The 25,915-nt window shown below is 39.1% G+C and overlaps 1 protein-coding gene and 1 long non-coding RNA gene across 2 annotated transcripts; one reads left to right on the top strand and one right to left on the bottom strand.

Annotated features, from left to right (window-relative positions):
- Positions 1-3,609: 3,609 nt before the first annotated feature.
- LOC144582887 (uncharacterized) lies at positions 3,610-25,696 on the bottom strand. Its single transcript, XR_013536421.1, has 4 exons — positions 23,976-25,696; positions 22,621-22,750; positions 7,840-7,973; positions 3,610-5,171 (listed from the first exon to the last, which is right to left on the bottom strand). It is a non-coding gene; the product is annotated as an uncharacterized LOC144582887 (long non-coding RNA).
- Positions 5,182-5,891, top strand: LOC100398839 (proline-rich nuclear receptor coactivator 2-like). The gene has a single exon (XM_035302341.3). The coding sequence runs from the start codon at positions 5,305-5,307 to the stop codon at positions 5,722-5,724; it is 420 nt and encodes a 139-aa protein (XP_035158232.1). The 5' UTR covers positions 5,182-5,304; the 3' UTR covers positions 5,725-5,891.
- Positions 25,697-25,915: the final 219 nt, after the last annotated feature.

Below are 25,915 nucleotides of genomic sequence, written 5' to 3'. Positions count from 1 at the left end.
TTTGTTTTTGTTGTTTTTTTGAGACAGACTTGCTCTGTCACTTAGCCAGGCTAAAGTGGAGTGGTGCTATCTAGGCTCACTGTAATCTTCACCTCTTGGGCTCAAGTGATTCTCCTGCTTCAGCCCCCTGAGTAGCTGAGATTACAGGCATCCGCCAACCGCACCTGGCTTATTTTTTGTAGTTTGAGAGGTGGCGTTTCACCATTGTGGCCTGGCTGGTCTTGAACTCCTGACCTTGTGATTGGCCTCGGCCTCCCAAAGTGCAGGGATTACAGGTTTGAGCCACCGTGCCTGACCAAGAAGTCTTATCTGAGATTCCTCTTATGGAACAAAATTCCATCAAAGCCAATTTAAAAGCCTATATTAAAAAAAATAATTATTCTTACTGCACTGCATACAAATATGTAGGCCAAGTATAATAAGCAAACCAGCCCTTCCATGATTTGTCTTTAGTAAAATGAGAAACTGGAGAGAGAGAAAAATTGTTTCAAAATGATTGTACACCTATTGTTAGATTCTAGCCTTGCCTAATTTTTTTTTTCCCCAATTTTCAGTATTTTCTACAGCTTGGATCGAATTCTAATTTTTTTGTCTGCAAGTCTTCAAAATAATGTTTTCATTTTTTTCCCTTCTTTTTTTCATTTTCCTAATTTGGAGTCACTGAAAACTAAGGTAGGGGTGTGTGTGTGTGTGTGTGTGTGTGTGTGTGTGTGTTTTAATTCTGTGAACTGAAGCCAGACAACTTAAATTTTGGAAGAAAATAACAGTAACTTGTTTACATATATAAGCCATCATTTTCTTTCTTTTCCTTTTTTTGAGATGGAGTGCAGTGGTGAAATCTTGACTCACTGCAACCTCTGCCTCCAGGGTTGAAGCAATTCTCCTGCCTTAACCTCCCAAGTAGCTGAGATTACAGGAGCCCACCACCACCCTAAATTTTGTATTTTTAGTAGAGATGGGGTTTCGCCATACTGGACAGGCTGGTGTCCAACTCCTGACAGGCAATCTGCCCGCCTCCAACTCCCAAAATGTTGGGATTGCAGGCGGGAGCCACCACTCCCAGCCTGGATTGTTCTTCTGTTTTTATTTTTCCTCCCTTCCTCCCCTCTATTTTCTCTTCACCTGACAGGAGACTTCCCAACCTGCTAAAAATAAGCTTTCCAGACCTACCCATCTAGGAATAAACCATCCTAGCCATGAGAGATCAGATGAAACCTGAGACCAAAGATTCTTTTTGTTGTAAAATGAATTTCTTGTAAAATGGTTTCTCCAAAAGATTTTTAAAAAGAAAAGGAGGAAATGTGAAAGGAAAATACCTTGGGTCCTTTCAAGCTGGGAACCATTCAGAGCAAACCTGCCTCCCATTCGCTTCAAGTCATCCCTTTGCTCACAGAGATAGATGCATAGTCTGATTGCCTTCTTTGAAAAGACTTATCATAAACGCAAAAGAATGCAACCATCTGTCTCTCACCTACCTGTGACCTGAAAGCCCCCAGTGCAGGGGAAGAGCCCGTAGGAGGGGAGTGAGGCTTGCTTTGAGCTGTCTCCACCTTTCTGGGTGGAAAAAATATACTTCTTACATATCGAGTCATGTCTCATGTGTCCCTAAAATGTACAAAACCAAGCTATTCCCTGACCACCTTGGGCACATGTTATCAGGACTTCCTGACGCACGTGGGTGCATCCTCAACCCTGGCAAAATAAACTTTCTAAATTAACTGAGACCTGGCTCAAATTTTTGGGGTTCACACTCCTCTGCAGGGAAGGAAGGCAACATGTTTTCCAGTGCTACACAAAATTAAAGCACAAAATGAAACCTGGATGCTTGAAAGAACAGAGTTCCTGTAAGTTACTGTGACATGCTCCATAATTGACCACAGAGTTGGTCAGGATATTGATATTGCACCGTTAAAATTTATCACCAAATATCTTTAAATTTGAAAAAATATTGTGAATTTTTGTTTTCTATCAGGAGAAGACAATGCACAGAAAATTCATGGATCCATGAATCAAAAGATAATTTAAATGGAACTATAAAAAGACTAAATTATTGAATCTGGCTACTATGAATAGTAGAAGATGAATTTAGAATTAACTTACATTACTCTGAATGAAAGTTAAAAATGAATATTCTGAGCTTAATAAAATGTTTTTAAAATGTCTTCTTCTTCCACCTTATCAACATAGTGCTGTGAGGCTAGTTTTGTACGGTGTAGGTAATAAAAACAAAACATTAAAACAGGTGACATCAGTAAAAATGGCAGATTAAGAACATCCAAAATTTTGCTCCTTCATAAGAGCAATAAAAAAACTGGCAAACAAAAGCAGAATCCGTTTTTTTCAACTCTCTCGGCATTAACCAAAGACTTTCAGCCATCCAGGGAGCATTTATTCAAGAAAAATAGCTGAATCTTGGTAAGAACTGTAATCTTTATGACATTTTAACTTACCCTAGGCCTGTCTCCCACTCTTTAGCTCAGCAATAGCCTAGAAAAATAACAACTGCATTCCAGTGTTGAGGGATCCGAACAGAGCTGGCGTTCTTTCAAAGCCTCAGTCCCAAAGAGCTGACATTATTTGTCTCTATCCTTAGAAGTCTCCACAGAAAAGGTACATCTTTACTTGTTGTGGCTTGAACTTGCCAAGTGTAAAAAGTCTCTCCCAGGGGTTAGGAGGTATTTGAAAATAATTTTAGGCAAGTCTTTGTGAGGCTGCATGAGATGGATGATAGTGCAAACAATAGACTAACCAAAAGTTTGCAGGGAAAAGCTGAGGAATAAGTTGTCAATAGAAGCTTTGAAATGCTCTGACATGTTCCTGAAAATCTGGAAGGTCAAGGGCATATGTAGGCCTGTGGGCATTCTGAAGAAAGACCTGAGAAGACCTAAGCTCTCATTTCTTGGTGACCTTGAGGTTCTGCACAAGCAGAAAGCAAAGGCTAAAACCGCCTTGTGAACTGCCTGGCTGAGTGTTACAGGTATGATCCAACATATATATATAGTAACCCATAATAAAGATTTAGAGGTTTATTGGTTCCAGCATTTAAGGAAATCTCTGTTCGGTCATTAGATGTCCAATCACTAAGCTAATTGATACTCCCATGACCATAGAGAATAAACAGTACATGGCTGGGCGTGGTGGCTCACACCTATAATCCCAGCCCTTTCGGAGGCCGAGGTGGGTGGATCACAATGTTAGGAGATCAAGACCATTCTGGCTAATGTGGTGAAACCCTGTCTTTATTAAAAATACAAAAAGTTAGCTGGGCATGGTGGCACAAGCTTGTAGTCCCAGCTACTCAGGGAGACTGAGGAAGGAGAATCGCTTGAACTCCAGAGGCAGAGGTTGCAGTGAGCCAAGATCACGCCACTGCACTCCAGCCTGGGTGACAGAGGAAGATTCTATCTGTCTCAAAAAATAAATACATACTTTATAGAATTAGTTCAGAAAAGTCATGAAATAAATAAAAACAACATTTAACAGCAAACAGCAATAACAAAATTAGGCAGGGAAGACTATAATTTTAGACTTGCAATAATATATTATTTTAATGTCAAATTTTCAACATAAAATTATGAGACATGTAAAGAAACGTGAAATTATGTCCCATATACACACATGGAAAGCAACCGATAGAACCTGGTCCTAAGAGACCCAAATATTGTGCTTACAATACAGAGATTAAAATTAGCTATTTAACTTATGTTCAAAAAGCTAAAGGAAACTATGTCTGAAGAGTTGAAGCAAAGAATGATGGATTAGTTTGTTTTCACAGTGCTATAAAGATATTACCCGAGACTGGGTAATTTATAAACAAAGGAGGTTTTATTGACTCACAGTTCCTCATGACTGGGGAGGCCTCAGGAAACTTAGAATCATGGCAGAAGAGGAAGCAGGTACCTTCTTCACGGGGTGGCAGGACAGTGAGCAAGAGAGAGAGAGAGAGCAATGGAGGAACCGTCACACACTTATAAAACCATCATATATCTTGAGGACTCCCTCAGTATCATGAGAACAGCATGGGGAGAACTGCCACAAGATCCAGTCACCTCCCACCAGGTCCCTTCCTTGACATGTGAGGATTACAATTTGAGATGTGATTTGGGTTGGGACACAGAGCCAAACCATATCAAATGATAACTGTGTTTTGCCAAATATAGAATAAAAATAGGTCAAAATTATTTAAAAAATAGTAATTCTGGAGTTGAAAGCTAGAATAATTGAACTGAAAAATAAACCAGAGGCACCCAGTAGCACATTTAATCAGGCAGGCTAAAAGTAATCAACAAACTTGAAGATAGGTCAATTGAGATTATCCAGTCTGAGGAACAGAAAGAAAAAACAGGCAGAAAAAAATGTTTAGAAATTTGTGAGACATTATTAAGTATATCAACATATGGATAATGGAATCCCAGAAGGAGAGGTGAGAGAAAGCTTCAGAAAGACTACTTGATGAAATAATGGCCCAAACTCTCTACATTTGATGAAAAACACTAACATACACATTTAAAAAGCTTAATAAACTCCAAGTATGATACAGAGATCCACACTGAGTTACATTATAATCAAACTGTTGAAAGACAAAGACAAAGAGAGAATCTTAAAGCAGTGACAGAGAAGGGACTTGTCTTGTATGAAGTAAGTTGCTAGTGGTAATTCCCAGGGTAACCACTAGGAAAGAAAACTCAAAAATATAGTAAAAGAAATGAGAGAATTAAAATACTGTATCAGAAAATATCTATTTTACACAAAGGAAGGCAGTAATGGAGAAATGTAGAAACAAAAGGCATAAAAAAGTAGAAAACAAACAGTAAAATGGCAGATGTTACTCCTACTTATCATTAATTAATTAAATGTAAATCGACTACATACTCTAATCAAAAAGCAGAGATTGGAAAAAAGATTTTATTGGTCGGTAGAGGCAGGAGGAGGAGGTCGGGTTGTAGAAGGTGGAGTGGCCGGCAGCGCGCTCATCGGTGCTCGTGGGCTTTGTCGGTCTGTGCCTTGTCTCTCCCTGGAAAGGGAGGGAGGCTTCGACGTCGAGAGGGAGCCGCTGCCGCTGTAGTTCTGAACTTGAAGTCGCTAGGACTTTTCTCGAACTTGTGTACTGAGGAGACTCAGATGTGGGCCTCAGCTCTTAGGGTGAACTCAGGATTGGCCCATGAAAACTTCTGTATTGAGACAAAGGAAAGGATCTGTCAGAAAGCAACACTTGTTATCTTGGGCTTGGCAGCAAGGAAGAGGACAGGTATTGGAAATCTTGCAATCTGAAAAGCAGACTGAAAGGTGACAAAGAAGCTGAAGATGGGTGGTGGAGAGAGGTATAACATTCCAGCCTGTCAATCTAGAAATGATAGTAAGAACCAACAACAGCTTAACAGACAGAAGACCAAGGATCAGAATTCCCAGATGAAGATTGTTCATAAGAAAAAAGAAAGAGGACGTGGTTATAACTCATCTGCAGCTGCTTGGCAGGCCATGCAAAACGGGGGAAAGGACAAAAATTTTCCAAATAATCAAAGTTGGAACTCTAGCTTATCAGGTCCCAGCTTACTTTTTAAATCTCAAGCTAATCAGAACTATGCTGGTGCCAAATTTAGTGAGCCGCCATCACCAAGTGTTCCTCCCAAACCACCAAGCCACTGGGTCCCTGTTTCCTTTAATCCTTCAGACAAGGAAATAATGACATTTCAACTCAAAACCTTACTTAAAGTACAGGTATAAAATAAGACAAAGTACTTATGCTTAAATTTAGTTATGTTTATGGATAGTTGTCAACTGGTCTGAAACAAATTCGCCAGGGAGTTAATCTATTTGTGTAGAACTGCTAATTAATGTAAAAAATATAGACTGCATCTCACATATGTGTGTGTGCACTGTGATGTATTGGTAGTATCGGTGCAACTTAAAACTAAATTAATAATTGTACTTGATATTAAGTGTTCTCAACTGAGTACCTTTTAAGGGGAAACCAGCCAAGTTTCGATTTGGGGAGTGGTAAAGGAATCAGCTTTTTCTATTGTCAGGGGAAAGGGGAAGACAGTAATTTATCATTCACGGACCAGATTGCTGTGTTGGTGAATCAGATTCAGAGTTAGGTAAATATCTGCAAGTTTAGCATACTGGAAACACCCACATCAGTAATATGCTAACAATCTGATGCACTGCTGAAAGAAGATGTGAATTTTTCTGAATAATTGTATTTTAGTGAATTATACAGTGGGTGGAAAGGGCATTTGGAGCTCATTAGAATGAGACATAGTACACCCCAATGGCCCCGTTTATTAAATGTAGTGGATTAAGTATCTGCCAACAAATTCACCAAAACCATTTTTTAACAGTATTTAATGGTCACTCAATAGCTTTCAAAATACATTTTTGTATTACAGCACTGCAAAAACTATTCTAATAGTGATCTGGCCTCATCATTCCTGCAAAGCTGGCTTTTGGGAGCTGTATAATGTGAAAATTTTAAGTACCTAGGGGAGAAAGGGCCATGTAAATACCTGTAATGAACTTGTAGCATATGTAAAGTTTTCTTGCCCTTTATCTTACGAAAATGGGATCTTTTAGTATGAATTTGCTGAATGTAAGACCGTGGACTGTTTTTTTATAGTATGGCCTAGTTTTAAAGGTCCAAAATAATTTGTTTTTAAAGTGTGCCCTTGTGCTGAAGTGCCAGTGTACACTGGCACAGTATAATATATATATTATACTTGATTTGGTTGTAAACTACATTTCAAAGCAAATCCTAGTGTGATAAGTTTTATAACTAAAAAGGTTTAAGCTGCTAAAACTATTTTTAAGAGATGTGAAATGCAGTATGGGACTATTTTTTTTTCCTCCTCTAAGCCCAAAGATTAACTAATGGGTCCCTCCAACCTTACAGATTTTTGGCTTTCACAATCTTCTAACCTACGATACAGGTGGTTTAGAGTATGGTGCCAGTGAGGTTTGGTTTTTCTTTGGTCGAGGGTAGGTGGCAATCCAACAGACTATTTACGCAAAAGACAAACTCCTGCACAATACATTGATAACATGTTTTGCCAACCTTAAGAGTAAATGCTTAAATATAAGTGAAACCAATAGCAAGTTAAAAAAACATGTGGGTCAGTTAAAAAATTTTGTTAATGCCCTATTTTCTAATTGGCACCTCTTTTGATGCCTAAGCAGGTAAGCAGATGGCTAAGGTGTGTTTCTTCAAATAAATCAAGATGAAGTAGTACGCAGTTAAATACTGATAACTGAAAGACAGATTTATGTATATATGAATTTGAAGCATAAAATTAAATAAATTATCCCCCCCAAAAATATTTTATTTAATTTTTTTATAGCAGCTGTCTACAAGCTAGAAAGATTTTTTTAAATGCACCAACTATACACTGTCTACAAAAAACATACTTTAGATTCAAGGACATAAATAGATTGAATGGTCAAGAACAGAAAAAAATACACTATGCAAACAATAATAAAAAGAGAGAAGGAGTTACTGCAACTGCTATGTGGTGAGATAGATTTTAAAACAAAAATTATTAGTAAAAAAAGGCCATTTTATAATTAAAAAATGGTTAATTCACCAAGAATATATAATAATTATATGCATACATGTACCTAAGAGAAGAGACTTCTTCAAGTCTGTCAGTTTCTCTTCATGCATTTTGGAGCTCTTTTCTTAGGTAACAATAATAGTTGGATATATCAATACCCTACTTTCCATAGTTAATAGAACAACTAGACAGTATATCAGTAAGGAAACAGAAAACTTGAAAAACACTGTAAGTAAACTAAACCTCATAGACATCTATATAGCTACCCTACAACAGAAAAATACAAACTCACCTTAAGTACTTCAGAACAGTCTCCAGTAGAGATGATATTTTACAGCATAAAACAAGTCTCAATAACATGAAAAGCGTTGAAAACACGCAGTATATGTTCTCTGACCATAATGGAATGAAACTAAAGATCAACAACTGAAAGAAATTTGGGAAATTTACAAATATGTCAACACACTTTAAATATACAGTAAAGCAAGAAATCAAAATAAAGCATAATTTGGGATGAATAAAAATAAAAACACAATGTATCCAAAATGTGTGGCATGCAGTTAAAGCAGCGCATAGAAGGGAAATGTACAGTTGCAAATGTGCACATTTGAAAAAAGAGGGCCGGTGGTTGCAGCTACTTGGGAGGCTGAGGCAGAAGAATCGCATGAACCCGGGAAGCAGTGAGTGGAGATTTCGCCATTGCACTCCAGCCTGGTGACAGAGCAAGACTCCGTCTCAAAAAAAAAAAAAAAAGAAAGAGTAATAGCATTTTATATGCAGTAAGGCATCATAGCCATTGAAAAAAACAATATTCTGATAGGGACTCAAGATGGCGCTGTGAGAACAACCCAGGATTGGAGCTCTCGTTGAATCCGCAAACGGTGAGTCGGAGCTGCATTTCCAGACTGATCTTTGTTGCCCACAGAAAGGGGAAACTCCCAAGTATAAAAAAGACACGGGACGCCAGGCAGTAGGTCTGCCTGGCGAAGCCGGCAGCCGGGGCGGCGGCGGCCGGCCCTACCCAGCAATCCCCACAGGGCGCGCTTGTCTGGGTGCCCTGTTGAACCGGCAACCTGAGACTTGAGAGGGCTGGACTTGAGACTGAACGAGACTTAGACAGTAGGCCAGCCCAGGGGATTGCAGGGACAGATCGTTTGGGACACCCAGTGGGATGAACAAAACCGCGATTTCAAACTATCCTGAGCAGACGGTCCGAGATGCTCTGTGGGGGAGGGGCGTCCACCACTACCGAGGTAACCCGCCCCAACTGAGATACATGCCCACTGCTGACGCAGCCAGCCGTTGCCGAGGCAACCTGTCCCTACTGAGATACACGCCCACTGCTGACGCAGCCTGCCGTTGCTGAGGCAACATGCTACAATGAAGAGACTCTGCCGCAGGGTGTGGCGGAGACCACAGCAGAGCCTGCAGGAACAGGGCGAATCACACAACAGCAGGGCGGAGCCTCGGCAGCCAAACAGTGGCTAGTCTGCCTTCTAGCTGGGCAGGACACCTCATCGGACATCAAAAAATAAAGCCCGAACCCCCCAACACAGAGCATTGGAGAAAAAAAGGGTTTTTTTTAATGAGCTCTGTTGCAACAGAATCAAACATAGCAGCCTAACAGCCCTGAATGAACAACAGAGCTCACAGCTCAGCAATGGAGCTCCAAAAAAGTACAGACTGTCTCCTCAAGCAGCTCCCTGACCCCTCTATATCCAAAAGACTGACATTTGGCAGGCATCATCCTGGGATAAAGATAGCAGAAAAAGAAACGGGTAGCATCCCTCACTGTGCCACAGCTGCTAGAGGTGCACCCCAGACAAGCAGGGCCTGGAGTGGACCAAAGCAGTCGTACAGCGAAGGGGCTAGGCTGGTAGAAGGAAAACCAAGTAACAGAAATACTTCATCATCAACAATCTGGGTGTCCACTCAGAGACCAAATCGAAAAGTCAGCAACTATGCAGACGACAAGCAGATAAACCCATAAAGATGGGAAGAAACCAGCGAAAAAAGGAGGAAAACACCCAAAACCAGAACACCTCGCCTCCTAGAAAGGACCAAAACTCCTCACCAGCAAGGGAGCAAAGCTGGACGGAGAATGACTGTGACGAAATGACGGAATTAGACTTCAGAAGGTGGATAATGAGAAACTTTTGTAAGCTAAAAGAACATGTATTAAATCAATGCAAATAAACCAAGGAACTTAAAAAAAGATATGAGGAAATGATAACAAGAATGGATAACTTAGAGAGGAATATGAATGAATTAAAGGAGCTGAAAAACACAATACGAGAACTTCGCGAAGCATGCACAAGTTTCAATAGCCGAACTGACCAAGCAGAAGAAAGAATATCTGAAGTCGAAGACCAACTCAATGAAATAAAACGAGAAACCAAGATTAGAGAAAAAAGTGCAAAAAGGAATGAACAAAGTCTCCAAGAAATGTGGGACTATGTGAAAAGACCTAATCTACGTTTGATAGGTGTACCAGAAGGGGACGAAAAGAATGAATCCAAGCTGGAAAATACTCTTCAGGACATCATCCAGGAAAACTTCCCCCACCTAGCAAGACAGGCCAACACTCAAATGCAGGAAATACAGAGAACACCACAAAGATATTCTGCAAGAAGAGCAACCCCAAGGCACATAATCGTCAGATTCAACAAGGTTGAAATAAAGGAGAAAATACTAAGGGCAGCCAGAGAGAAAGGTCGAGTTACCCACAAAGGGAAGCCCATCAGACTCACAGCAGATCTCTCGGCAGAAACACTACAAGCCAGAAGAGAGTGGGGTCCAATATTCAACATTCTTAAAGAAAATAACTTTCAACCCAGAATTTCATATCCAGCCAAACTGAGCTTCAGAAGTGAAGGAAAAATAAAATCCTTTGCGAACAAGCAAGTACTCAGAGATTTTGTCACCACCAGGCCAGCTTTACAAGAGCTCCTAAAAGAGGCACTACAAATAGAAAGGAACAACCAGTACCAGCCATTCCAAAATCACACTAAAAGTTAAAGAGCATCAACATAATGAAGATTCTACAACAACTAACAGGCAAAACAGCCACTTAGCATCAAAATGGCAGTATCAAATTCACACATAACAATATTAACCCTAAATGTAAATGGGCTAAATGCACCAATCAAAAGACACAGACTGGCAAATTGGATAAAAATCCAAAACCCATCAGTGTGCTGTATCCAGGAAACCCATCTCACATGCAAGGATACACAAAGGCTCAAAATAAAGGGATGGAGGAAGATTTACCAAGCAAATGGAGAGCAAAAAAAAGCAGGAGTTGCAATTCTCATCTCTGATAAAATAGACTTTAAAGCAAAAAAGATCAAAAGAGACAAAGAAGGCCATTACATACTGGTAAAAGGATTGATAAAACAAGAAGAGCTAACAATCCTAAACATATATGGACCCAATGCAGGAGCACCCAGATACATAAGGCAAGTTCTTAATGACTTACAAAGAGACTTAGACTCCCACACAATAATAGTGGGAGACTTTAACACTCCACTGTCAATATTAGACAGATCAACCAGACAGAAAATCAACAAGGATATCCAGGGCTTGAACTCAGACCTGGAGCAAGCAAACCTGATAGACATTTACAGAACTCTCCACCCCAAATCCACAGAATATACATTCTTCTCAGCACCACATCACACCTACTCAAAAATTGACCACATAATTGGAAGTAAAGCACTGCTCAACAAATGCAAAACAACTGAAATCATAACAAACAGCCTCTCAGACCATAGTGCAATCAAGTTAGAACTCAGAATACAGAAACCAACCCAGAACTGCACAGCTTCATGGAAACTGAACAACTGGCTCTTGAATGTTGACTGGGTAAACAATGAAATGAAGTCAGAAATAAAGAAGTTCTTCGAAACCAATGAGAACGAAGACACAACATGCCAGAACCTCTGGGACACATTTAAAGCAGTCTCTAGAGGAAAGTATATAGCAATAAGTGCCCATATGAGGAGAATGGAGAGATCCAAAATTGACACCCTATCATCAAAATTGACACCCTATCGTCAAAATTGAAAGAGCTAGAGGAGCAAGATCAAAAAAACTCAAAACCCAGCAGAAGGCAAGAAATAACTAAGATCAGAGCTGAACTGAAGGAGATTGAGATACGAAAAACCCTTCAAAAAATCAATAAATCCAAGAGCTAGTTTTTTGAAAAGATCAACAAAATAGACAGACCACTAGCCAGATTGATTAAAAATAAAAGAGAGAACAACCAAATAGATGCAATAAAAAATGATAAAGGGGAAATCACCACAGATTCCACAGAAATTCAAACCATCATCAGAGAATATTACAAACAACTCTATGCACATAAACTAATAAACCTGGAAGAAATGGATAAATTCCTGGACTCCTGTGTCCTCCCAAGCCTAAACCAGGAGGAAGCTGAAACTATGAATAGACCAATAACAAGGTCAGAAGTTGAGGCAGCAATTAAGAGCCTACCACACAAAAAAAGCCCAGGTCCAGACGGGTTCACAGCCGAATTCTACCAGACACACAAAGAGGAGCTGGTACCATTCCTTCTAAAACTATTTCAAACAATCCAAAAAGAGGGAATACTTCCCAAATCATTTTACGAGACCAACATCATCCTGATACCAAAACTCGGCAGAGACCCAACAAGAAAAGAAAACTTCAGGCCAATATCCATGATGAACATAGATGCAAAAATCTTCAATAAAATATTGGCAAGCCGAATGCAACAGCAAATCAAAAAACTTATTCACCAGGATCAAGTAGGATTCATCCCGGGGATGCAAGGCTGGTTCAACACACGCAAGTCTATAAACGTAATTCACCACATAAACAGAACCGAAAACAAAAACCACATGATTATCTCAATTGACGCAGAGAAGGCATTTGACAAAATTCAACAGCCCTTTATGCTAAAAACCCTCAATAAACTCGGTATCGATGGAACCTATCTCAAAGTAATAAAAGCTATTTATGACAAACCAACAGCCAATATCATACTGAATGGGCAAAAACTGGAAGCATTCCCTTTGAAATCTGGCACTAGACAAGGATGCCCTCTTTCACCACTCCTATTCAATATAGTTCTGGAAGTTCTAGTCAGAGCAATCAGGCAAGAAAAAGAAATAAAGGGTATTCAAATAGGAAAGGTGGAAGCCAAATTGTCTCTATTTGCAGACGACATGATAGTATACCTAGAAGACCCCATCGCCTCAGCCCAAAAACTCCTGAAACTGATAAGCAACTTCAGCAAAGTCTCAGGATATAAAATCAATGTGCAAAAATCACAAGCATTTGTCTACACCAATAACAGACTTAAAGAAAGCCAAATCAAGAACAAACTGCCATTCACAATTGCTACAAAAAGAATAAAATACCTTGGAATACAACTCACAAGGAACATAAGGGACCTCTTCAAGGAGAACTACAAACCACTGCTCAACGAAATCAGAGAGGACACAAACAGATGGAGAAACATTCCATGTTCATGGTTAGGAAGAATTAATATCGTGAAAATGGCTATACTGCCCAAAGTAATTTACAGAATCAACGCTATCCCCATCAAGCTACCATTGACTTTCTTCACAGAACTGGAAAAAACCACCATGAACTTCATATGGAACCAAAAGAGAGCCCGCATAGCCAAGTCAATTCTAAGCAAAAAGAACACAGCGGGGGGCATCACACTACCGGATTTCAAACTATACTACAAGGCTACAGTAATCAAAACAGCATGGTACTGGTACCAAAACAGAGATATAGACCAATGGAACAAAACAGAGGCACCGGAGGCAACACAACATATCTACAACTATACAATCTTTGATAAACCTGACAAAAACAAGCAAGGGGGAAAGGATTCTCTGTTTAACAAATGGTGTTGGGAAAACTGGCTAGCCATGTGCAGAAAGCAGAAACTGGACCCCTTCCTGACACCTTATACTAAAATTAACGCCAGATGGATTAAAGACTTAAACATAAGACCTGGCACCATAAAAACCCTAGAAGAAAATCTAGGCAAAACTATCCAGGACATAGGAGTAGGCAAGGACTTTATGAACAAAACACCAAAAGCATTGGCAACAAAAGCCAAAATAGACAAATGGGACCTAATGAAACTCCACAGCTTCTGCACGGCAAAAGAAACAGTCACTAGAGTGGATTGGCAACCAACAGAATGGGAAAAAATGTTTGCAGTTTACCCATCTGACAAAGGGCTGATATCCAGAATTTACAAAGAACTCAAACGGATTTACAGGAAAAAAACAAACAAGCCCATTCAAAAGTGGGCAAAGGATATGAACAGACACTTTACGAAAGAAGACATATATGAGGCCAACAATCATATGAAAAAATGCTCATCGTCACTGGTCATCAGAGAGATGCAAATCAAAACCACATTGAGATACCATCTCACGCCAGTTAGAATGGCGATCATTAAAAAATCTGGAGACAACAGATGCTGGAGAGGATGTGGAGAAAAAGGAACACTTTTACACTGTTGGTGGGAGTGTAAATTAGTTCAACCATTGTGGAAGACAGTGTGGCAATTCCTCAAGGCCTTAGAAATAGAAATTCCATTTGACCCAGCAATCCCATTACTGGGTATATATCCAAAAGACTACAAATTGTTCTACTATAAGGACACACGTACACAAATGTTCATTGCAGCACTGTTTACAATAGCAAAGACCTGGAATCAACCCAAATGCCCATTGATAATAGACTGGATTGGAAAAATGTGGCACATATACACCATGGAATATTATGCAGCAACCAGAAATGATGAGTTTGTGTCGTTTGTAGGGACATGGATGAATCTGGAGAACGTCATCCTCAGCAAACTGACACAAGAACAGAAAATGAAACACCGCATATTCTCACTCATAGGTGGGTGATGAAAAATGAGAACACATGGACACAGAAAGGGGAGTACTAAACAGTGGGGTCTATTGGGGGGAAAAGGGGAGGGCCAGTGGGAGGGGGAGGTGGGGAGGGATAGCCTGGGGAGAAATGCCAAATGTGGGTGAAGGGGAGAAGGAAAGAAAAGCACACTGCCATATGTGTTCCTACGCAACTGTCTTACATGCTCTGCTCATGTACCCCAAAACGTAAAATCCAATAAAAAATAAAAAAAAAAAAAGAAAAAAAGAAAAAAGAGGGCCAGGCATGGTAGCTCACGCCTGTAATCCCAGCACTTTGGGAGGATGAGGTGGGTGAACCACCTATGGTTAGGAGCTCGAGATCAACCTGACCAACATGGAGAAACCCTGTCTTTATTAAAAATACAAAATTAGCTGGGCATGGTGGCGCATGCCTGTAATCCCAGCTACTTGAGAGGCTGAGGCAGGAAAATCACTTGAACCGGGGAGGCGGAGGTTTCAGTGAGCCAAGATCGTACCATTGCACTCTAGCCTGGGCAACAAGAGTGAAACTTGGTCTAAAAAAAAAAAAAGAAAAGAAAGATCCTAAATCAATAACCTAACATTCAACCTTAGGACATGGGGAAAAGAAAAGTAAACTAAACCCAAAGCAAGCAGAATGAAGGAAATAATAAAGAGCAGAAATTAACAAAATACAAAAGAGAAATGAAGTAGAGAAACTAAACAGAATAAAAAGTTGGTTCTTTGAAAGAGGAACAAAATTGACAAACTTTATCTAGATTCACCAAGAAAATAGAGAGAAGACTCAAATTACTAAAATGAGAAATGAATGAGGGGACTTTCCTATAAACCTCACAGAAATAAAAAGGATTATAAGGCAATACTATGAATAACTGTATGCTAAAAAAAAATCAGATACCCTAGAATAAATGGACAAATTCCTAGAAATACACAAACTACAAAGGTTGACTCAATAAGAAATAGAAAATCTGAGTAGTCCTAGAGTAACTAAAAGGATTAAAGAAGTAATTGGAAAACTTCCCAAAGAAAATCTAAGCCCCAGATGGCTTCACTAGTGACATCTAGCAAATATTTAAAGAAGAATTAAAAATAGGACAGGAGGAAACACTTTTTAACTCATTCTATGAGGCCAGTATTATCTTGATATCCAAACTAGGTAAATATAACACAAGAAAAGAAAACTGTAGTATCTTTTGTGAGTACAGATGTGAAAATATTTAATAAAATAGCAGCAAACCAAACCAAGCAGTATATAAAAGCATTATACATTATGACCAGATAGAATTTATCTCCAGAATGCAATGGTGCTTCAACAAACAAAATCAATCAATGCTGTATACTGCGCTAATACAATGAAGAAAAAGACCCCTATATGATCACCTCAATTGACTCAGGAAAAGCACTTGACAAAAATCACACTGTTTCATGATGAAAAATACTCAACAAACTGGGGATTGAAAGGAATATTCTCATCCTGACAAAGGGCATCTGTGAAAAATCCACACTTGACATCATACTTAATGGTGAAAGACAGAAACAAAACACTGCACTGGAAGTTCTATTCGGGGCAATTAGGCAAGAAAATAAAAGGCATCCACAGTGGAAAGAAAACTGTAAACTCTATATTTGCAGATGACGTAAGTTGTAAATGTAAACTATCTGTATTTGCTGATGACATATAGAAAACCTAAACAATCCATATTACAGTTAATGAGTGAGTTCAGCAAATATGTAGGATATAATACCAAAAATTACAAATCAATTGCATTATGCATTAGCAATGAAGAGCCCGAAAATAATTCTATTTATTATAAAATCGAAAGGAATAAAATACTTAGGAATAATTTTAACAGAAGTGTAGGACTTGTTCATTGAAAACAACAAAATATTGTTAAATTACAAAAGTCCTAAATAAATGTAAAAACATCCATGTTCATGGATCGAAATACTTAAAATTGTTAAGATGGAAAAACTCACCAAATTTATTACAGTTTCAGTGTAATCACTATCAAAATCTCTTTTGCTGTATTTTTTCAGAAATTGGCAGGCAGATCCTAAAATCTGTACCAAAAGTCCAAGATTTAGAATAGGCAAAATAATCTGGATAAAGAATAAATTTGGTGGATTTACACTTTCCTGTTTTTAAACTTGCTACAAAACTACAGTAATCAAGACATGGTACTGAAATAAGGATAAACATGTAGAACAATGAAATAGAATTGTGTGTTTAGAAATAAACCCATGCATGTATAGCCAATCTGCTGTTTTGTTTGTTTGTTTTTTGTTTTGAGACAGAGTTTCACTCTAGTTTCCTGGGCTGGAGTGTAATGGTGTGATCTTGGCTCACTGCAACCTCCATCTCCTGGGTTCAAGCAATTCTCCTGCCTCAGCCTCCAGAGTAGCTGGGATTATAGGTGCCCACCATCACACCTGGCTGATTTTTTTTGTATTTTTAGTAGATACAGGGTTTGTCATCTTGGCTAGGCTAGTCTCAAACTCTGGACCTCAGGTGATCTGCTCACCTTGGCCTCCCAAAGTGCTGAGATTACTGGTATGAGCCACTACACCTGGCCAGCCAATAGACTTTTGATAGGGGTGTGAAGACCACTCAATGAGGGAAAGTAGTCTTTTCTACAAATGGGTGGAACAACTGAATATCCAAAGGTAAAAGAATAAATTTGGACCCCTACCTCACACCGTGTTAAAATATTAACTCAGAATGGGTTTTAAAAATGTATAGTGTAGTCCTTGCTACTCTGGAGGCTAAGTTGGGAAAATCATTTGAGCCCAAGACTTCGAGGTTACAGTGAGCTGTAATTGCACTGCTATGCTATAGCCTGGGCAATAGAGCGAGACCCTGTATCTTGAAAGAAACAACAAAACACACATAAAAATACTGCTAAATTTGAAAAGAGCCCAAAGTGGCTGGGCACGGTGGCTCATGCCTGTAATCCTAGCACTTTGGGGGGCCAAGGTGGGTGGATTGCCTGAGCTCAGGAGTTTGAGACCAGCCTGGGCAAACTGGTTAAATCCCACCTCTACTAAAATACAACAAATTGGTCAGGCGTGGCCATGTGTGCCTGTAGTCCCAGGTACTCAGGAGGCTGAGGTAGGAGAATCACTTGAACCCAGGAAGTAGAGGTTGCAATAAGCTGAGATCATGCCACTGCACCCTAGCCTGGGAGACAGAGCGAGACTGTCTCCAAACAAACAAAAAAAGAGCCCAATGTATAAGACTCTTAAATGAAAATGTGTGTAAATCTTCATCATTCCGGCATTGATTTCCTAGATATGATCCCAAATGCCTAAGTAAACAAATTAAAAACAGACAAATTGGATTTCATCACATCACAGACTTTTTTGCATTAAAGGATGCTGTCAAGAGACTGTCCTAAAGAAAAGAAAACCCACAGAATGAAATAAAATATTTGCAAACCATGTATCTGATAAGGAGCTAGTAACTAGAATATATGAACAAAGATCTCTGAGAACTCAATGGTTAAAAAAAAAAAACAGTAAAAAAGTGAGCAAATTATTTGAACAGACATTTCTCCAAAGAAGACATACAAATGACAAACAGGTATTTGAAAAGGTGTTCAACATCATTATCAAGGAAATGCAAATCGAAACCACAATGAGATAGCATTTCAGGCACACTAGAATGGCTATAATAATAATTTTCAAGGGAAATAAGTATTTGCAAGGATGTGGAAAAATTGGAACTCTAATAAATTGCTAGTCGGAATATAAAATGGTGAAACCATTGTGGAAAACAGTTCGCTAGTTCCTAAAAGAGTTAAACATATTGTTGTCATATAACCCAGCAATTCAATTCTAGGGATATAGCCAAGAAAATGAAAATGTATGTTCACACAAAAGCTTATATTTAATGTTCATGGCAACGTTATTCATAATAGCCAAAAACCGGAAACAACTCAATTGTCCACTAACAGATGAATGAACAAATTGTGGTATATCCATACAAAGAAATAATCATCTACAAAAAGGAATGAATGACTGACACATGCAGCAATGTAGATGAACCTTGAAAACATTATGCTAAGTGAAAGAAGTCAGACAAAAAAGGCTACATGTTCTAGGCTTTTACTCCATTTTTATGAAATGTGCAGAATGGGCAAAACTATAAAGAAAGTAGATTAGACTCAGGTTCGGGGCTGAGGGGAGGGAGACTGGGCAATGGCTCCCCATGAGTGTGGGATCTCCATTTGGGGTGATGAAAACATCCTGGAATTAAATAGTGCTTTTGGTTGCACACCTTGTGAATATGATATACTGAGAAACACTTGAATTGTACACTTTAATTTTTTTTGAGATGGAATTTTTCTCTTGTTGCTCAGGCTGAAGTGAAGTGGCATGATCTCGGCTCACTGCAACTTCCGCCTCCTGGGTTTGAGCAATTCTCCTGCCTCAGCCTCCGAAGTAGCTGGGATTACAGGCGTGTGCAACCTGCCCAGCTAATTTTGTATTTTTAGTAGAGACGGGGTTTCACTATGTTGGCCAGGCTGGTCTAGAACTCCTGACCTCAAGTGATCTATCTACCTCAGCCTCCCAAAGTGCTGGGATGACAGGCGTGAGCCATCATGCCCAGCCAACTGTACACTTTAAAATGTTATGGCATGTGAATTTTATCTCCAAAAATAAGGGAAAAAATACACAGAAACAGTTTAGACACGCATTATCTTCTGTGAATAGCATTGTCAACAATCTAATATAGATTAAATTAATCAAAAAACAAGAATCGGGCTCACTTTTTACAATAAAAATTTTCTATAGTTTTATACTTGCTGTTTATTCAAAACTTACAGGTTTTCAATATGGTAAATTACAATTCCCTTAATAATCTTTTGTTTAGTTACAATTGTAGAATAACACAAATATTTTAATGTAACAATGATTGTCTAATTGCCCATATGCACACTTTCAATAAGTATGTACCGTTTTTGTAATTCTTGTCTTTTTTTCTATTTTAAATTTGTTCTGATAATATTGATTGAAATATAATTTTTTATTTCTTGAGTCTGATAGTAAAACATTTGTGTTTGTATTTTGTGTATCTTTGCTTTTTAAATTTTATTTTTCTAGTAATTTATTTTTATTGTATTTTTAAAAAGAACCTTCTGCAATGGATTCAAAAATTTAACACAAGAGCTAGTCCTTCACCACAGATGCTTTTAGAAGCACTGTGTGGGGCACCTGGGTGTGGACAGAGTACTCTGTAATAAAGTATCTACCACAGAAGGTTTAAGTCTCCCTAGGTAAATCTGCGAAATTTCTTCATTCTTTGTCTTTTGTAACAGTGGCAATGTTGGCCCTCCAGATCTCCGGAAGGCTGTGAAGGGGAGGGGTGACCGGCAGGGCTGTGACATAGTGGTGTACGTATTCCATCATTCCCACTGATTTTTCTTTTTCTCTTTCACTTCTGCCCCCTGTACCTGCCATTTCGGAGATTCTCCAGGTCTCCACAGGGGAGGCTGGCTCCTTCTTACAGAGCTCCCAACAATTACATTCTGGGTTTCTGCTTCCTTTGCTTGCCTGTACATTCCCTCCCTCCCTCCCTCCTTCCTTCCTTCCCTCCCTCCCTCCCTCCCTCCCTCCCTCCCTCCCTCCCTCCCTCCCTCCCTCCCTCCCTCCCTCCCTCCCTCCCTCCTTCCTTCCTTCCTTCCTTCCTTCCTTCCTTCCTTCCTTCCTTCCTTCCTTCCTTCCTTCCATTTGAGACAGAGTATTGCTCTGTTATCCAGGCTGGAGTACAGTGGCGCGATCTCACGTCACTGCAGCCTCCACCTCCCAGGTTCAAGCAATTCTCCTGCCTTAGTCTTTCAAGTAGCTGAGACCACAGGTGCACACCACCACGCCTGGCTAATTTTTGTATTTTTAGTGGAGACGGGGTTTCACCATATCGTTCAGGCTGGTCTCCTACTCCTGACCTCGGGTGATTCACCCGCTTCAGCCTCCTAAAGTGCTGGGATTACAGGCGTGAGTCACCGTGCCCAGCCTGTTCATCAGCTTTCGGTCCTCTGGAAATTTGTTGAAATTTCTTGTCTACTGATACCCTTCCTGGCTTTTTTTGTTGCATGAGTTTACTCCTCTTTGTATTTCTATGTTGTCATTTCATTGCGGTCCCTGGAGGTACACGAGGTGAACACATGTTCAGTATGTCATCCTGAACTGCAGGTTTTGGTTATGAAAAATAACAATGCTGAATGTTCTTTGTCTGAACATTCGTTTTCATTTCTCTGTGTAGGTATTTAGGAGTGGATGTGGATTTAACTTACTGAGTCACTGACAAACTGTTTTCCAAAGTGACTCTATCTTTTTTACATTCTCACCAGCAATGTATAAGGATTCCATTTTCTCTAAATCTTTACCAGAATTTGATATTTTCAGTTTTCTGATTAGAGACATTGTGGTGTGTGTGCATGTGTATGTGTGTGTGTGTGTGTGTGTGTGTGTGTGAGAGAGAGAGAGAGAGAGAGATAAGATCTCAGTATGGTTTTAGTTCGCATTTCTCTAAGCACTGATAATGTTGAGCAACTTTTCATATGCTTATTTGCTATTATAATATATTATTTGGTGAAATGTTTGTTCAAATCTTTTGCTCAACATTTTGGGTTGTCTTTTTTTAATGGAGTTATAAGAATTATCTATTCTGATACAAGTCCTTTTTCAGACACATGATTTGCAAATCTTTAGTCTCAAGACTAAACCGCATTTTCTTAACAGTGTATTTCAAGGAGCAAAAGCTTTCAATTTTAATGAAACCAATTTATCAATTTTTCTTTCATAAATTTCATTTTGGTGTTATATCTTTGCCTAATACAAGGGTCAATGATTTCTCCTGTGTTTCTAGGTTTTTGTTACAAAGTTTATATGTTAATTTATTGCTTGCCATTTAGGTTTATGATCTATTCTGAGTTAATATCTGTGAATAGTGTGGGGTGAGGCCCTGAGTTCATGTATGTATTTTACGTGGGAATATCGAGTTGTTTAAGCCAGTATGAATACCACTGATTGAAAAGATGATCTTTTCCTCAATGAATTACCATGGCAACTTTTAAGTATCTGATGACTACAAATTTATGGGCTTATGTATGATCTTTCTATTCTGTTCAACTTATTGAGATATCTATTTTCATATGAATATCACATTGCTTTGATTAGCTGTAAATCAAGTTTGAAATCAGGTACTATAAGTCTTGCAACTTTGTTCTTCTTTTTCAGATTTGATTTGGCTATTCTAGTTTTGTTGCCTTTCCATATAAATTTTGGGATCAATTTGTTGATTTCTCTAGAATAGGCTACAGGGGATCTGGATAGAGATTACATTGAATGCATAAATTAATTTGGAGTGAGTCATCATCTTAAAAAAAACTGAGCTTTCCAATTGATGACCATGGCATATGTCTCCATTTATTTAGATCTTATTACAGTAATGTTTTGTAATTTTCAGTGTACATGTCTTCTACTTTTTGAATTGTTCTTAATTACCTTATTTGTTTTTATGATATTTAAAAAATTGTTGTCTTAATTTCACCCTCCTATTACTTGTTGTGATATAGAGACAAATTTATTTTTGTATATTGACTCTGTGACCTTGCTAAGCTGAGTTAGTAATTCTACTAGATGTTTTGTAGATTCCTTAGGATTTCTACATACAAGATCATGTTGTCTGCAAGTTTCACAGTTTTACTCCTTCATTTCCTACTTATAACTTTTAACTTGTTTTTCTTGCCTTATTGCACTGGCTAGATCTTCAGTCTAAGATTAAATACAAGTGGTGGGAGTAGAAACACCAATCCTTATGGAAAAAGCAGTCAGTCTTTCATCATTAAGTGTGTCAGTCGTAGGTTTTCTATAGATGCTACTTATCAGTTTGAAGAACTGATATCACTTCAGAGCAAGAATATGCTTAAAACGTTTATACAGGCAAATGGATGGATCCTTTACTTTGTGATTTCTTGTAGAGATTTTAGACTTATGATATTTTCCTCCTTCCAGTAATTTCGTCTTATTGATATTGGTTGTCTTTTCTCTTCTTATAGATTAAAATGTTTATTATTTGATCTGTATAACAGAATTTGCAAACCATGAGCTTTGGAATCAGACTGGTTTTGAGTACTCACTTTCACTTTCAAGTAGCTGGGACCACAAGTGCACACCACCACGCCCGGCTAATAGCTGTGTGACCACGTACCATTTCCTCACATGTAAAACGGTATAATCATAACATCCTCTTCACTGGGTAGCTGAAGACTGAAACGGATCACATGTCATCTTATGATGTGAGGGGCAGGGTCATATAGCTGGCTACCCACTCCAGTGGAGAAGCAGTCACTAGAACCCACTTTGAGAAAGGGGCATGGCCTGTTTTCTAAGAATCAGATGTAGGGATAGAAAGGAAGTAGTTGAAGAAACCATTTTTATCCTTAAAATACATATAAGAAAGTTTCTGAATTGTATATTTATCTTTTATTCAACTTTTTCTACTAAGACTTAAAAAATAATTTTCAGATGATTCACCTTCTTTTTCATGATAGAAAAATCAGGTTTTCGGTCGGGCATGGTGGCTCAAGCCTGTAATCCCAGCACTTTGGGAGGCCGAGGCGGGTGGATCACGAGGTCAACAGATCGAGACCATCCTGGTCAACATGGTGAAACCCCGTCTCTACTAAAAATACAAAAAATTAGCTGGGCATGGTGGCGCATGCCTGTAATCCCAGCTACTCAGGAGGCTGAGGCAGGAGAATTGCCTGAACCCAGGCGGCGGAGGTTGCGGTGAGCTGAGATCGCACCATTGCACACCAGCCTGGGTAACAAGAGCGAAACTCCGTCTCAAAAAAAAAAAAAAAAGAAAAATCAAGTTTTCTTCAAATAATTATTTAGTGTACTTTTTCTTCTTGTTGGCTGGAAATTGCGGAATAATGTTAAATCATAATGTTATTTGGTTTTTTTAATTCTCATGTTCACGGAATGTTGTTTACTAATAGGAAATACACTTTTATTTTATTTTTTGAGATAGAGTCTCGCTCTGTTGCCCAGGCTGGAGTACAATGGCACAATCTTGGCTCACTGCAAGCTCCGCCTCCCGGGTTCAAGTGATTCTCCTGTCTCAGCCTCCCAAGTAGCTGGGACTACAGACATGTGCCACCAAGCCAGCTAATTTTTGTATTTTTAGTAAAGACAGGGTTTTACCCTGTTGGCCAGGCTGGTCTTGAATCCCTGACCTCAGGTGATCTGCCCGCCTTGGCCTCCCAAAGACCTGGGATTACAGGCATGAGCCACCGTGCCCGGCCATTTTATTTTGATATTATGCTAAAACTATTGCTGGGTACTATGGCTCATGCCTGTAATCCCAGCACTTGGAGAGGTGGAAAGTGGGAGGACTGCTTGAGCTGAGGAGTTTGGGACTAGCCTGGGTAACATAGTGATACTTCATCTCTACGAAAAAAAATAATTAGCTGGGAGTGTTGGTACTCACCTGTAGTCCCAGCTATTCAGGAGGCTGAAGTGGGAGGATCGCTTGAGCCCAGGAGTTTGAGGCTGCAGTGAGCTGTAACTGCATCACTGCACTCCGGCCTGGACAACAGAGCGAGAAACCCTGTGTCAAAAACAATGAAATAAATAAAATAAAGCTATCTTTTGGCATTTATAAAATTTTTTCTTATTTTATCTTTTGATGTATATGATGCATTTAATATTTATCTTTCACACTGGTGAATGCATTCTGTGAGGATGGAGATCCAGTACATGCCATTTTATAATGCTCAAAAATACTATTAAAATCATGACGCATTAGAGTAATAAATTTCCCAATATTAAACCATTCTTCAGTTTCTAAAATACATTCTATTTAGCTTGCTCTTTTAATATATGGTTAGAATATTTTTAGAATATTTTATTTATGATTTCATACCTATATTCATAAAAAGATTATAGCTTCATGCCTTTTTTTCTTTGAGACAGAGTTTTGCTCTTGTTACCCAGGCTGGAGTGTAATGGCGCGATCTCGGCTCACCGCAGCCTCTGCCTCCTGGGTTCAAGCAATTCTCCTGCCTTAGCCTCCCGAGTAGCTGGGACTACAGGCATGCGCCAGCATGCCCAGCTAATTTTTGTATTTTTAGTAGAGACGGGGTTGCACCATGTTGAGCAGGATGGTCTCGATCTGTTGACCTCGTGATCCACCCGCCTCGGCCTCCAAAAGTGCTGGGATTATAGGCGTGCGCCACCGCGCCCTGCTAGCTTCATGTCTTTTTAAAGGTTTTTACCTTTTGTTATTTGAATTGTTCTTGTTTCATAAAATGAGCTCAGTAATTGTCTTTGTTTTTCCTCTCTGTTTTAGTACAGCCTGAATAGCCTATGAATGATGTATTACCACAGAATTTAACAGCATTTACTTGTAAAGCCACTTAAGACCAAAATCATGGTTCTCAAATCTAATTGCATATTAAAATCATCTGGAGAGCTTTAAAAACTCTCAAGGTACAGGCCACACCCCTGATGAAAGATTTAGAATCTCTGAAGTAAGGATTTTTAAATGCAAAATACAATGAAAGGCTTTATAAAGTTTGTGCTAGACCTAATCTTTTCTGGTTTTGTCTGTAATTGATCCAATAGTAAATATTGATTCATCTGTAATTTTTCTGACATCAACTAGCTAATGGTTGCTAGTAGCAATCGCACTACAAGCCAGTTTCTCTGCCTTTATCTTACTTTAACTGTACACCAAACTAATAAGGCAAATCACATAATATAATAACTATTTTAAAATAAAATAAACTTCGGAAGGTTAAGCGGCAAAGCCTCACTTTGGCACTCCAATCAATAATCGTCTGAAGACCAAACAATAAAACAGTGGTTAACATAGAAAAAAAGAAATATGAGTTCATTAACTAACCAAGAGATCTTATTTCCAAAGAGTAAATCTGATTACATTGTTCCTGTTTAAAACTCTTCAATGGCTTCCTTATGCCTACAGGAAAAAAAAAATCCAAATTCCTCTGAGTGGCATAAGAGGTTCTTTGTGTGACACAAGATGTGGCCCCTCATCACCTCTCCAGTCGTGTTTCTCAAAAGGCCTCTCTCGCTGCCTGTACTCAGTCATGCAAAATGTTCTGCGAGTCTCCAAATGCTCTGGCTTTTCTCTTCCTTCTTGTGCCCATGCCTGTGCCCAAGTTATTTGTTTTCTCTGAAAGATCCATCTTTCAGAACCTTCTTTTCCCTCCCTCCCTCCCTCCAACCCTGCTGACCAACTTATCTTTTAAAGTCTGATTCCGTTTCAGGGCCGTCTCCTCCGAGACCTTCCTTCCTGACTGCTTCTCGAGTTCCCCTATAAAGCAGTGACTGCTCGAAGAGCAGCGACGTTTGTAAATCATTCTATTCATGCTGCCTAGAACAAGGCCACAGTTGTGTTTAATAAAG

Source organism: Callithrix jacchus, chromosome 5, assembly GCF_049354715.1.
Source record: "Callithrix jacchus isolate 240 chromosome 5, calJac240_pri, whole genome shotgun sequence".
Lineage (NCBI taxonomy): Eukaryota > Metazoa > Chordata > Mammalia > Primates > Cebidae > Callithrix > Callithrix jacchus.
This window is presented reverse-complemented; position numbering and strand designations above follow the sequence as displayed.